Raw genomic sequence first — 12,414 nt, 5'->3', positions numbered from 1 at the left:
TATAATTTTAGATGGAGTGGTGTATTAGCTGCTTCTGAACAGTCAGCAAACATGTTGCTCGTGTACAGAAAAATATTCAACATGCTGACGCACAATCATGCAGTAAATATATATATAAATGAATATTTAAAACATTTTATATGTATACTTAGTATTTTTTTTGTCAGGTTATTTGGACGCTATACACACAGATTTGGTCATCCTTAACTGATTATTGTCGTGATGGTGAAGACATCTGGTTGACTGTTAACCCTCTTATATGCTTCCATATAGTAGAGTGGCATCATTCAGATTATGTGCTGAGACAGTTCGATATACGACAAACGATAACTTCGTTGTTCTATACACTTTCAGCACTACACCAGATTGATTTAAGAGGTAGACCAAGACTGGCATCGAATCCATGCAGAATATTTATCCTACTGGCATGGACGACGTTATCGTTGTGCACAGGGAGAATTAACAAATAGGCCAGCTGTATCAGACAACTACTTTCCCTGATACAATTCGATCACGAGGCGATTTATCTCACCTGGCGTCGCTTACTATTACTGCATGGTAAGAGATTTAAAATCAGACATTTTCCATATATATGATATGAATATTGTTTAATATTTATTTATTTTTATTGTACAGAATAATTTTATAGGCGATGTTCAACAATATTAACAACTTACTAGAATTGGGTTCAATGTGTCAGCAAACATTGGTCAACGTAGAACATATTATTCAACAAACAAGGCGACTCAATGTTGTTGACACCGATCGAAGACGTATTCGTCGTAGACGATAGCGACAATGGGGTGAACCTAATTTAGAGGGACACGAAGACAACCCTCATGAGGAGTAAAGGCCAGGGGGGTCGTTTTTAAATCCCACATTGTATCATTTTACATTGTAAATTAAAGAACTAATTGTAAATATTCTTTAATATAATGGATTTTTTTTTTAATATGAGTGCAAGATGTTTTCATTGTAGATCAAATATATAATTAAGTTGAATAATGAAAGAATTAAGTTTAACAATTAAAAAAATAATTATAAGCAATAATGAAGGAATTAAGTTATATAATTAAGTTTAACAATTAACTTAAAAAAAAAAAGAAAAAAAAAATTATAAGCGAATTGTGTACCGGGTATACGAGTTCGCTTGACCAATCAACCAGTCAGCCGACGTGGTCAACTAACTGGATTAAATGGTACTCGTGTACTGAGTACACGAGTATGCCACATGGTAATCATGTACCATGTACCGGGTACACGATCCACTACACTAGTTTTGTCAATACTTTCCCAAAACACCTATTTTTGGGAATACTTTCCCCCAACTTTATTTTTTTCATTATTTATTAAAAAAAACATTATTTTCAAGAAAAATTCCTTCTTTTTTAAAGGGATAATTGCAAGAATGACTAAACATAAATTGAAAATTGCATGTGTGTCATCAACTTTCAACACGTGCAAATATAGGGAAAAAAAACTCATAAAGGCTTAGCCCAAATAAAGGTTATCAAGACTCCAAAATATTTTCCTCCAAACATATGCCATTTGCCCAGGTAAAATAATTCCTAAATTGTTGATTTATGTCCGTTCTCCTTCAATTCACCATCAATTTCTCTCATTTATCCCTCTATTTCATTGCCAACTTGAAAATAAAGGTTGATTGGTGCTTGATATATAGCCCTTTGATATACTTGAAATTTTAATATTGTCTATATGTTTGTTGATTGATGCATGATAGCTTTTGTTTTATACGAAATTTTAATATGTTTGCTAATTAATATCTAATAGTATGTTGATATACTTGAAATTGTAACATGTTTGCTAATTGATGTCTGATAATCTGATGATATATTTGAAATTCTAGTTTGTTTATTGATATGTAGATGTCATGTAAGTCTACTGATGTACTAAAAGAGAAATTAATGTATTTGCTATGTACTCATATTTTAATATGCTTGTTGGATTGATATTTGGTAGCTTAGTTTGTTGATGAACTCGAGATTTAATATGGTTTCCTAATTGATATTCAATAGACTCTATTCATTGTGCTTGAAAATTTAATATGGTTGTTACACTTGGATTTTGTTGGTGGATGTTAGATATATTGTTGATACATTTATGTCTAACTTCATGTATTTACTAATTGATGTTTGAGATAGTTGATCTTATATCTGATATACTTCAAAATATTGATTGAATGTTTATTGTTGTTAGATATACTTCTGATATAATTGAAATGTTGAATATTGATCTATGTTAGATATATATATTGTTGATACACTCGTGTCTTATACTACTATTAATACACTTGGAATATCATGCTTATAAAATGAAACACACGTATTTTACTTCAAAATTAGTCACTAAATGAATGTTGATTGTTGTTAGATATACTGCTGCTACGTTTATATCTTACTTCAAATATTTATTGATTGATGCCTATACACTAATTTCTTAAATCTGATTTACCGTTGATATACTTGAAATATCCTACTCAAAAAATGAAACACACATGTTTTACTTTGAATTAAGTATTGGTTGAATTTGTCTTACTTTAGATGTTTATTAATTGATGTTTGATACACTAATATATAAATCTGATTTCCTAGTGATACACTTGGAATATTATACTTATAAATGGAATACACATGTTTTACTATTGAATAAGTTATTGATTATATGTTGATTGATGTTAGATATACTGCTAATGCACTTGGAAAATTATTATCGTTAGATATGTCGATGATATAACAAATTTAAAGTATAGCACACATGCTTTATTTCAACATAAGTTATTGAATGCATGTTGATTGTTGTTAGATATAATATTAAATTTGATAAAATGAACCATAAGAAAATGAAGATTTACTATATGTCAAGCATGATTTATGTACCAAACATATATTATTATATTATTATACTTTGGTTTGAACTACACGGGTAAGTCTTATTATTATTTGTTTCTTCCATTTTAAAACTCGTCACAAAGAAGAGATGATGATTAATAAAGAGATATAATTACAAGGAATCAAGAGAAAAAGAAGGGCACATTGAATAAAAAATCACGCCAAATTGAGGAAAGAATAACACATGATTTACTAAGGATTTAGAGAAGTGAATATTCAAAATTATAGGAGAGAAATTACAACTACGATAAGAAGATGAAGAAGAAATCTCACATGAGAGAAATAAAAAATCATGTTGATAAAAAGAAATGAGGAAGAACACACAAGAGTAATGTAAAAAAAAGAAGAACACATAAGAGATTACAATGAAATAAAAATCATGCATGATTTTTACTACATATGCAAAGTATAAAAAGTAAAACTACTGTATATATATAACTATCTTTAGCTACTAGGGCTGTAATTGTAATGAGTAGCACTTTTAAGACTAATAATTAGAGCAAAATAGGTAACACTAATTTTAAAGCTAATTATTAAATGTATAGCAACATTTTTAAAAAATTGCAAATATAGCAAAATTTATTAATGATAGACTCTATTGCTAATAGACTCCGATTAGTGATATATTCTATTGTTGATAGAATCCTATTAAAAATATGATATATCACTAATAAACTGTGAAAGCTAGATCAAAATTTTGTTATATTTGCAAATTCTTTTGCATGTGTTATATCTGCTAATACTTTGGGTTTAGTTGCTATATTTGCAATCACTCCTATTGTTAAAGAATTGCAAAGAGCAAAATCTAACAATGATAAACTCTGTCACTGATAGATTCCTATTAGCGATAAATTCTATCGTTAATAGACTCCTATTAGCGATAGACTCTATCGTTGATAGACTCTTGTTAGCGATATGGTCTATTATTGATAGACTATAAGAATTAGATCTAAATTTGTGTTGTGCTATATCTGCTTATATTTGGGCTTGATTATATACCATTTAAATTAAGGGTGTTTTGGGACAATTAAACAAAAGCGATTAAGAGTTAAATAGTAATCTAAACCTAAAACAGTCAATAGAGGATAATGTTTAAAAGAAATAAAATAAAAATTTATTTCCATAACTAATTCATTGTCATTGTAATACTATAATAGAATGAAAGTAAATCAAACTACAATATAAATTAGATCATCATGCCAATGCCATTGCCATAGGACTTCTAACAAAATGCTTCCCATCTGACCATATCAATGTCCCAAACACATGGTCTTTACCTTGTCCTGTTCCTTTGTATTGAAATACAACCTTGAAAGCCTTCTCTTCACCTTCACTATCAAACTGTAACGTACTCGGCTCGACCGTAACTGAGACCATAGAGGACACCTTCACGCGTGCCACGTACGTTCCTGGACTTCCCACATTCTTAACTTTTCTATTGATCGTCACGGGGACACCGGCTGTCAACTTCGGAACCGAAATTGACGGGTAGTTGAGATCCATGACTGCAAACGATTCGGGGCAAACGTATGGCTTGTTATAGAATTCCCTTAGTGTGGTGTAGTTGTAGCCAAGAGCACATAAGAAGTTCATGTAATCTTCAGTGGTAGTGTCATAAACAAGGCCAGGGTCCATTGCATTGTTTGGATGGACATGTCCCGCACCATAATGAAATGGGGTTGCCTTCATTTTGTTGTAGTCCAATATTGACTTCTTGGAGTTGTCTCTTGTTTTGGCTGAAAAAAAAAAAAGAAAGGTAAACGAATTATAAAAAAAGTGAATGAATTTGTTAAACAATTGACTCTAAGGGGAAAAAAATTTGATGCTGCATCCATCTTTTGCTGCTGGCTCAGTTGTTCCACCATATTTTAATACATGGCAAGTTCTTTTTCTTTTTTTTTCCTGAAAAAATATGTTTGAGTTTTTTACTTGAATCGAGGGAGTTACAAAAAGATGGGTGCAACTAAAGCTAAAATGTTCAAGAAATAACCATTTAGAATATCAATTTCAGTCATGAACTTTAAGAAATAACCATTTTGGTTCGTCTTTCTTTCTTTTTGAGTACAAAAATATTGGTCTCTAATCCCTTATTTTGTTTAATAAAAACAATATTGGTCTTAAACTTTCTAAATATTTATTTTTTTTTGTAACCGTTTTCATCTTTAGTATATTATTTAATTTTGTCATTTAGTAAATACTCATTTTGATTTTATGTGATTTGGATACACACTTGCATTAATATGCATATTAAAAGTGATGTTAATGATCGATTCATTAAAAGCAAATTAAAACAAGAGCAAAGATGAAAATAAGTTATTTTTCTAAAGTTTATGAAAGAAAAAAAGTGGATGTTTAAAAAGTTCGTTGATTTTAAATGAGACCAATCTAAAAGGTTGGAGACTAAAATAAGATTTAAACGCAATATTGAATGAACCTGTAGTCATAATAGCAGATCTGATGGCTGCTGGGCTCCATTTGGGATAAAGGGTCTTGAGAAGGCCAACAACACCTGAGATGTGTGGACAAGACATAGAAGTACCAATTTCAAAGTTAAAAGGCACTCGACGCGTATCGTATGCAGAACTTGTCGCCGTTGCAGATTCGGAGACAGCTGCGATTATATTCAAACCTGGCGCTGTAATATCAGGCTACAAAATAAAGTAGAAAGATTTAAATAAGTACGAATTTGAAATGACTTTTGAAATAGCGAAAAGTATATGTTTAAAAAACCAACCTTGATCATGGAGTCTATGATGGGATTAGGGCCTCTTGATGAGAAATCACCCATCATAGGTGAAGGTTTAATTCCCAACTCAGTCTCTACATGGCTAATGGAAGCCACAGGTGATCTGGTTTTCATTTAGAGAATTACACAAATTAAATATTATTTTTCAACCCCATTTTTCTTTTTAATATATAGCAAAAATCTCCCCATTTACTTCAGTTTTTTTTAGTTCAACACAACAATATATATGGAGTAAGGGATTCAAACATATAACCTCTTGATTGAGAATTTATATATAATTATGATAATTGAGCTATGTTCAAATTGGTTATTTTACTCATAATCAAAATTTTGCCACATAAGTCAAATTTTACAGGCATATTTTTACGATCTAATAACCTTTGGTACATTTGTTAAGTGTAAACAAAGACTCGTAATTATTATGAATGGAAGAGATTCATAGTATACAAATGAGAATACAATTATCTCTACTTATACGAAATCTTTTCGGTGATTCCAAAAGTAAAGCTCGATCAACTCTATTTGATGAATAAATGATCTCCAAAAGCTTACCAAGTCCTCCAACATAAGTTGTTGTTTTTGTTTGAAACACTACATATAATATTGTTCTGGATCATCTCCATTACTAATTTAGTGATGACTTAAATGGTAATAAGGTTAGTTCATGTATTTTGAGACTTGTTCAAATTTCAATCCGACAGTCCAAGTTTTAAAATATAGTTTAATAAAATCGAATGTTTAAGACTCATGATTGATAATTATGTATGTGCAAATGTGGTTAGGATGTGCTAGTGCACCTACTGATCTTAATTTGCATATCTTTATCAAAAAATATAAACGCAGGACCGATAACGAACTCCTAGTCCGGTTCAAGTTTAAGGATAAAAACTAAAATTTTCTCAAGAAAATTATTCAAAAAATAACTGAGAGTCCTTACTGGGTGGAGTTGAGATATTGAAAGATTTCAAGTCCATCAGTATAGTTCAAATGAGAAGCAGGAAGGAAGTGACGATCAGCTGAAACATCATTTCCATCTAGCTTGTCATTGACAAGAATCATACCGACGCCACCGACACGAAGAACCTCGACACCCTTATCCAGTCTTGCATTGTCTCCTCTAAGACAAAGTATTATCTTCCCTTTTGCCTTTGTGGGATCAAGTGATCCCTCCTCACAAAGTTGGCTGTACAAAACAAAATGAAAGCTTTTTCAAGTTATGTTCTTCACAAAAATGGAGGTAATTAATTAATTTATTTATGTTTAATACTCACGCAAGGTTATCAGTGATATTGGCGGCTTTTACTTGCACACCATCCATCAAAGGGTAGAAGTTACCACCTGGTGTTCCTCCAGCTGAAAGACTTAAACCCTAGTAATAAAGTTTGTAAAGGTAGAGGTTAATTAACAAATTACATAAAAAAGTTTATCAGGGTAAATATACATATGAGATATATGATCATTTTCCTTCTCAAGGTTTCTAAATATTTAGTTTCAATTGGGTTCTTATAATATACTTTATATAGTTTCTAAAGCGCAACGATTATGTGCGTCTTTGTAGAAAACATCATTTTAAAAAAATTATTACATGACAAATCTCGATGGGTGTAGTTTGTGTTACACAATAGATGAGTGTGGCACACATTTTTCTAGAGAGTTAAAGACGAGTTGGCATCCAAAAAATAACATTGTGTGTAATAGTACACGCTAACATTTGGGATTTAAATTTAAGAATGTTTGGAAAGATTTAGGTATACTATAGATATTAAATTGAAACTGAAATCATATGGATCATATTTGTGTCTAATTTGAAGTGTGACACGTGACACGTTTTCTTGAGAGAAGGAAATGTGAGTGTAGATATTTAGATGTGAAAACATTTCTCATGGAATAATTCCATAAAATAATTTTGAGATATTAGAATGTTAGCCAAATTGCAAAAACCACATAAAGTATGATAATAGTTGTAATTATACCCTTAAGCTTTCAAATTTAAAAATTAAGCCCTCAATCTTATATCCAAATGTTAAAATTGGATCCTTAAACATACATAATTGTTTTGAGGGTTCAATTTTTACAATTATTGTAAGTTTAATTTGAGGGTCAAATTTTAACACTTTTAGAAATTTAGGGATCCAATTATTATTGTTGAAAGTTTAAGGGTATAATTGCAACTTCCACCCTATTTCTAAAAACTAAAATTTTGAAAACGATTGGGAAAGGCAAACAATAAGATGGGTTACAAACATGAGTATATTTTAGTTTAGTAACTCAACTCGTTAAAACACATGTCTTCAACTAATTACGGGTCAGAGATTCAAATTCAAAGAAGAAGAACTCTTTGGATGGATTGAGTATGAGTACCTTGAACTGCTTCTTGTTTCCAAGGGTCACATAACTGAAGAAATCTCTGTCGACGGTACTAGCGGCAACCGTGAACATCCAAGGAGCTACATTGGTTACTGTCGAAGGAGACGGGCCATCATTTCCTGCAGAGCAAACCACAGTGATTCCTTCTTGAACGGCATGGAAGGCTCCTATAGCAACGGGGTCAGAAGCAAAATCTTGAGCCGGCGAACCGAGAGAGACAGAGAGAACATCGACACCATCACTAATGGCAGCTTCGAAAGCGGCTAGGATGTCGGCATCAAAACAACCGCCAGTGAGGGCAGGCCAGCATACCTTGTAGGCAGCCACACGAGCTTTAGGGGAACCTCCTTTGGCAGTGCCATTGCCATTGCCAAAGACATTGGCTCCGGGGACAAAGTTGCCTCCGGCAGTGGACAAAGTGTGGGATCCATGGCCCTCTAGGTCTCTTGCAAATTTTACGGAATCATCGATAGGACCATTAGCAGCTTCAAATCCTTTGTAGAAATATCTTGCTCCAATCAACTTCCTGTTTTATATCAATCCAATTTTTTTTTTTTTTTTTTGAAGAAAGAGGATTAAACTAAATAGAAATATATAATTGGTTGAATCAAGTCGGTTCGATTTGTTTCATACTTCTATTATATATAAAATCAAGAAATAGTTGGATGGTTTCAATTATGAAAAACTTTTTGTATTTGCCGTTTGGTAACTATTTCGTTTTCTATTTTTGAAAATTGTGCACGAATTTAGGCAAAAAACTATGACCCTATACTTGCACTCATGGTTCCTCTTTGGTTGTTAAGATCCTGTTTGATAACTATTTTATTTTTAATATATTTTTAATAAGATACTAGAGGAAACGGATTAGTGCTTCTTAGCATTCTCATCATCTACCAAATAGTTTTTGAAAATTTATTTTTGTTTTCAAAATTTGACTAAAAATTTAAATGTTTTGGTAAGGAACGTGAAAATCATAATAAGAAATTTGGGTAAAAGCAAACATAAATTTCAAAAACTATGTCTAAAGTTTTATTACTGTGTTTGATCATATTTGTTTACATTTCCTATAAACATTTATTGTCCATACAAAGTTCTTATCAAATATTTTACTTGACATCATTTTCTTTAAATGTGGAAAAGGGAGAGGAGATGAAATTGATGTTCAAAACTATGACTTATATGCTAATATTGAAAATCATTTGGGTGTTCAAGCAAATCATCGGTCAACAAAAACATGCTTCTTTTCTTCTCCTCTTTAGAGTGCGACCAAAATCCCACATGAAATAAAATAAGAAAAATATCATAGATTTAATAATAACTCCACTTGGTATGAAACATAACACGTGTGTTGAAACTAAAAGACAAATTCATGAAGACTGATGTCGAACAATATCGTATTATTATGGAGATATAGGGTTCAAACAAACTATAGAAACTAAAAATGTAATTTAAATTTAAAAGAATGGAGAGGAAAAAGGATTTAGAGAAAAAAAAATACTTGTTGCAAGTAAAGTTGAAGCCACCTTCACAAACTCCCATCCACCTTGAAGGAACAGGGCCATAGCCTGCATCACTGAAGCTCTTGGACTCTGGCCAAACACCTTCATTCAAATCCCACAAAAACTTAATCACATTCACAATTACTATAATTGTCGAGAAATCCCACATCAGACATATACAAATCACTACTGTTCTCATTGTCAATTAGTTTTTAGATAGAATCTCGTATTTCTTCAATAGTAATTAAGTGTGAAAAAAGAATTAACGGCTCAAAAAAGAAGAGAAAAGCGCAAACCCGTGTCGAGATTCCCTATAATTATATCTTCCCCAAATCTTGCAGCTTTCCAAATGGAGTTTGAAGGGACTCCTGCATCATTCTCCAATCCAAGAAAACCCCATGTTCTTGTTGTATGCAATTGTCTTTTCTTGTTTTCAAAAACCGATACCACATTTGGATTCTCTATTGCATTTCATAAGAACGTCAATCAAAATTTTGAAACTTACTATATAAGGAAGGAGATCACAACGTAGTGTTTAGGATTTGTTTGATAACATTTCTTTTGGTAAATTGTAAAAACTACTCTTGAAATATGTTGGTAGGTTGCACTTACACTCTCAAACTTGTAATTGTAAAAATCGAGCACTCAAACTTATACAAATATTAAAATTGGACAACCACTTTTGATTGTAAAATTTAAGGTATCAAGGTTATATAAATGTTAAAATTGCACCTTGTAAGTCTGAGGGTCCGATTTGCATACTTTTATAAGTTTGATGGCTCAAATTTTGTAATTGTATGTTTGAGAGTAAAATGGTAACTATCACCATATTTTATGGGTGGTTTTTGCGATTTGTTCTTTATTTTTTTACAATGGGAATAGGGGATTCGAACCAACTCTTGGTTGCTAATACATCTATTTGTCAGTTAAACTATATGCTCGTTTTGTATTCAAATTTTATTATTTAGAAATTAATTTATTTTCAAAAGGATAAAAAATTATTTTTTATCTTTATTTTTAAGAAAAATAAAAATAGTAAACAAAAATCTATTTCTTTAGGCCTAACCATTTCATTTTTTATTTTTGAAAATTAAGTATATAGACATTACTTCTACGTCAAAATTTCATCATTTGTTATCTCCTTTTTACCAATGACTTAGAAAACTAAGTCACATTTTGAAAACTAGAAAAAATTAGCTATTAAAAGCTTGTTTTTGTTTTTGGAATTTGTATTTAAGAAAGATAATGCAAATTATGGTAAGAAAGAGGAAGGAAATAGACATAATTTTAAAAAAACTAAAAACTAAAAACGAAATAGTTATTGAATGAGATCTTAAATTTTCCAAAAGTGTATTCATATTCTTCCCAGATTTTTCAAAAACTAGAAACAAACACGAAAGGGAAACTCTTACGTGCAATAGCCATGACTTCGTTTTCATCTAGTACGGCAGCAAAGCCATTGATGTGTCTATTATAAGTATAGATCATCGATTCTTTGGCTGTCATTTTGCTTTACATGGACAAGGGAAACCGGAAAAAAAGAAAAACTTCTATAGTGAGTTTGTTAAATAATACATAAAATAAAAACGGGTGATTACTTAAATAATTTAGATTCCACTTGATAACTATTTTGTTTTTGGTTTTCGGTTTTTTGAAAATTAAGTCTTTGTTTTCTTACATTTTCTTTTATTGATTTTTATTTTTGCAACAGAAATTAAAGATTGAAATTCTTAATCAAATTTCAAAAATGAAAACAAGTTTATATATATTATATATATATAAATAATTTCAAAAAATTCATTTTTGTTTTTGAAAATTGACTAAAAAATTAATTATTTCCTTAAAAGGTATGAAAATATAATAAAGAAGTAGTGAAGAAACAAACATATGTTTAAGAAATATGAAGCTAAAAACGAAATTGTTATCAAGTTGAGCTTTGATTTTTGTTTTTATTTTTAATTTTAAAATTAAGCTTATAAACATTATTTTCACTAAAAAAAATTCTTTGTTTTTTCACATTCTTCCAATGTTTTCAAAATCTCACCAAGTTTTGAAAATTAAACCAAACTTATTTTTGTTTTTAGAATTGAAAGTAAGAATTCATATATATATATATATTTTTAACAAATGTGAGAACTAAAAAAATAGTTATTTTTTGAAATTTTGTTTTGTTCTGTTCTGTTTTTTTGAATTGAAGTAAGAATTCAACTGTTTCTTTGATAAAAGTAAAAACCATAGCATACAAATTAAGAGGAAACATTCATAAATTAAATTTTAAAAATAAAAAAGTTAAAATCAAAACTATTATCAAACGAAACTTTTAAGTATTACGTATGAAACTTTTGAAGAAGAAATTGTACCTTCCCATGACCGATCCTAATATATCATATTGGGACTGAGTTGCAAGTTGGACATCAAATATAGGATTCGATCCAAAGGAGTGTGACCCCAAATAAACAATGTAGGACTAAACAAGAAAACAAAAAATATACTCAAAAAGTTGGAAAAAAAAAATGAAAATGGAAGAGAGATCAAGAAAAATGCTTGCCTTTTTGGCAGATGTTTGAAGCAAAAAGAAACACAAAAGCAATAGAGAAATATAAGACAACTCCATTACGTTTGTATTGAAGTTCAATTGTTTTGTAGTTCCCAATGGGGTCTTATAATATTGACATGCAAAGGGAAAATAGATTGGTGTTTAGCTCTTTGAACGTAAATTAAGCTCATCCATCTAATTATTAGAAACTAAAAGAGAAAGGTTTCCTATTTCAAGTAAATTTAGAGAAAAACTAGATGTTAAATTTTTTTAATTATAGCACAATAACACTTTTTGTACATAAAATTTCACAAATGTTCCTTTTTACCAAAATTATCAACAGCTTTACCATTCTCC

The 12,414-nt window shown here is 30.4% G+C and overlaps 1 protein-coding gene across 1 annotated transcript; it reads right to left on the bottom strand.

Annotated features, from left to right (window-relative positions):
- Positions 1-4,103: 4,103 nt before the first annotated feature.
- On the bottom strand, positions 4,104-12,135 carry LOC120091622 (subtilisin-like protease SBT5.4). Its single transcript, XM_039049720.1, has 11 exons — positions 12,070-12,135; positions 11,882-11,988; positions 10,934-11,031; positions 9,818-9,982; positions 9,521-9,623; positions 8,017-8,548; positions 6,927-7,024; positions 6,593-6,838; positions 5,644-5,758; positions 5,344-5,557; positions 4,104-4,645 (listed from the first exon to the last, which is right to left on the bottom strand). Exons 1-11 carry the CDS (start codon positions 12,133-12,135, stop codon positions 4,104-4,106), a joined length of 2,286 nt encoding a protein of 761 aa, XP_038905648.1.
- Positions 12,136-12,414: the final 279 nt, after the last annotated feature.

The sequence above is a fragment of the Benincasa hispida genome, chromosome 11 (genome assembly GCF_027475165.1).
Source record: "Benincasa hispida cultivar pf3 chromosome 11, pf3_genome.v1.1, whole genome shotgun sequence".
NCBI lineage: Eukaryota > Viridiplantae > Streptophyta > Magnoliopsida > Cucurbitales > Cucurbitaceae > Benincasa > Benincasa hispida.
Note: the sequence above shows the minus strand (reverse complement) of the source record. Positions and strands in the feature narration are given on the sequence as shown.

What these genes read in the sequence shown, in the direction of transcription:
- LOC120091622 (XM_039049720.1), bottom strand. Translation starts at nt 12,135, where the DNA reads ATGGAGTTGTCTTATATTTCTCTATTGCTTTTGTGTTTCTTTTTGCTT. An exon ending in TTCAAACATCTGCCAAAAAG is followed by an intron (nt 11,989 to 12,069) that starts GCAAGCATTTTT and finishes TTTCTTGTTTAG; the next exon opens with TCCTACATTGTTTATTTGGG. An exon ending in TTCAACTTTACTTGCAACAA is followed by an intron (nt 8,549 to 9,520) that starts GTATTTTTTTTT and finishes GATATAAAACAG; the next exon opens with GAAGTTGATTGGAGCAAGAT.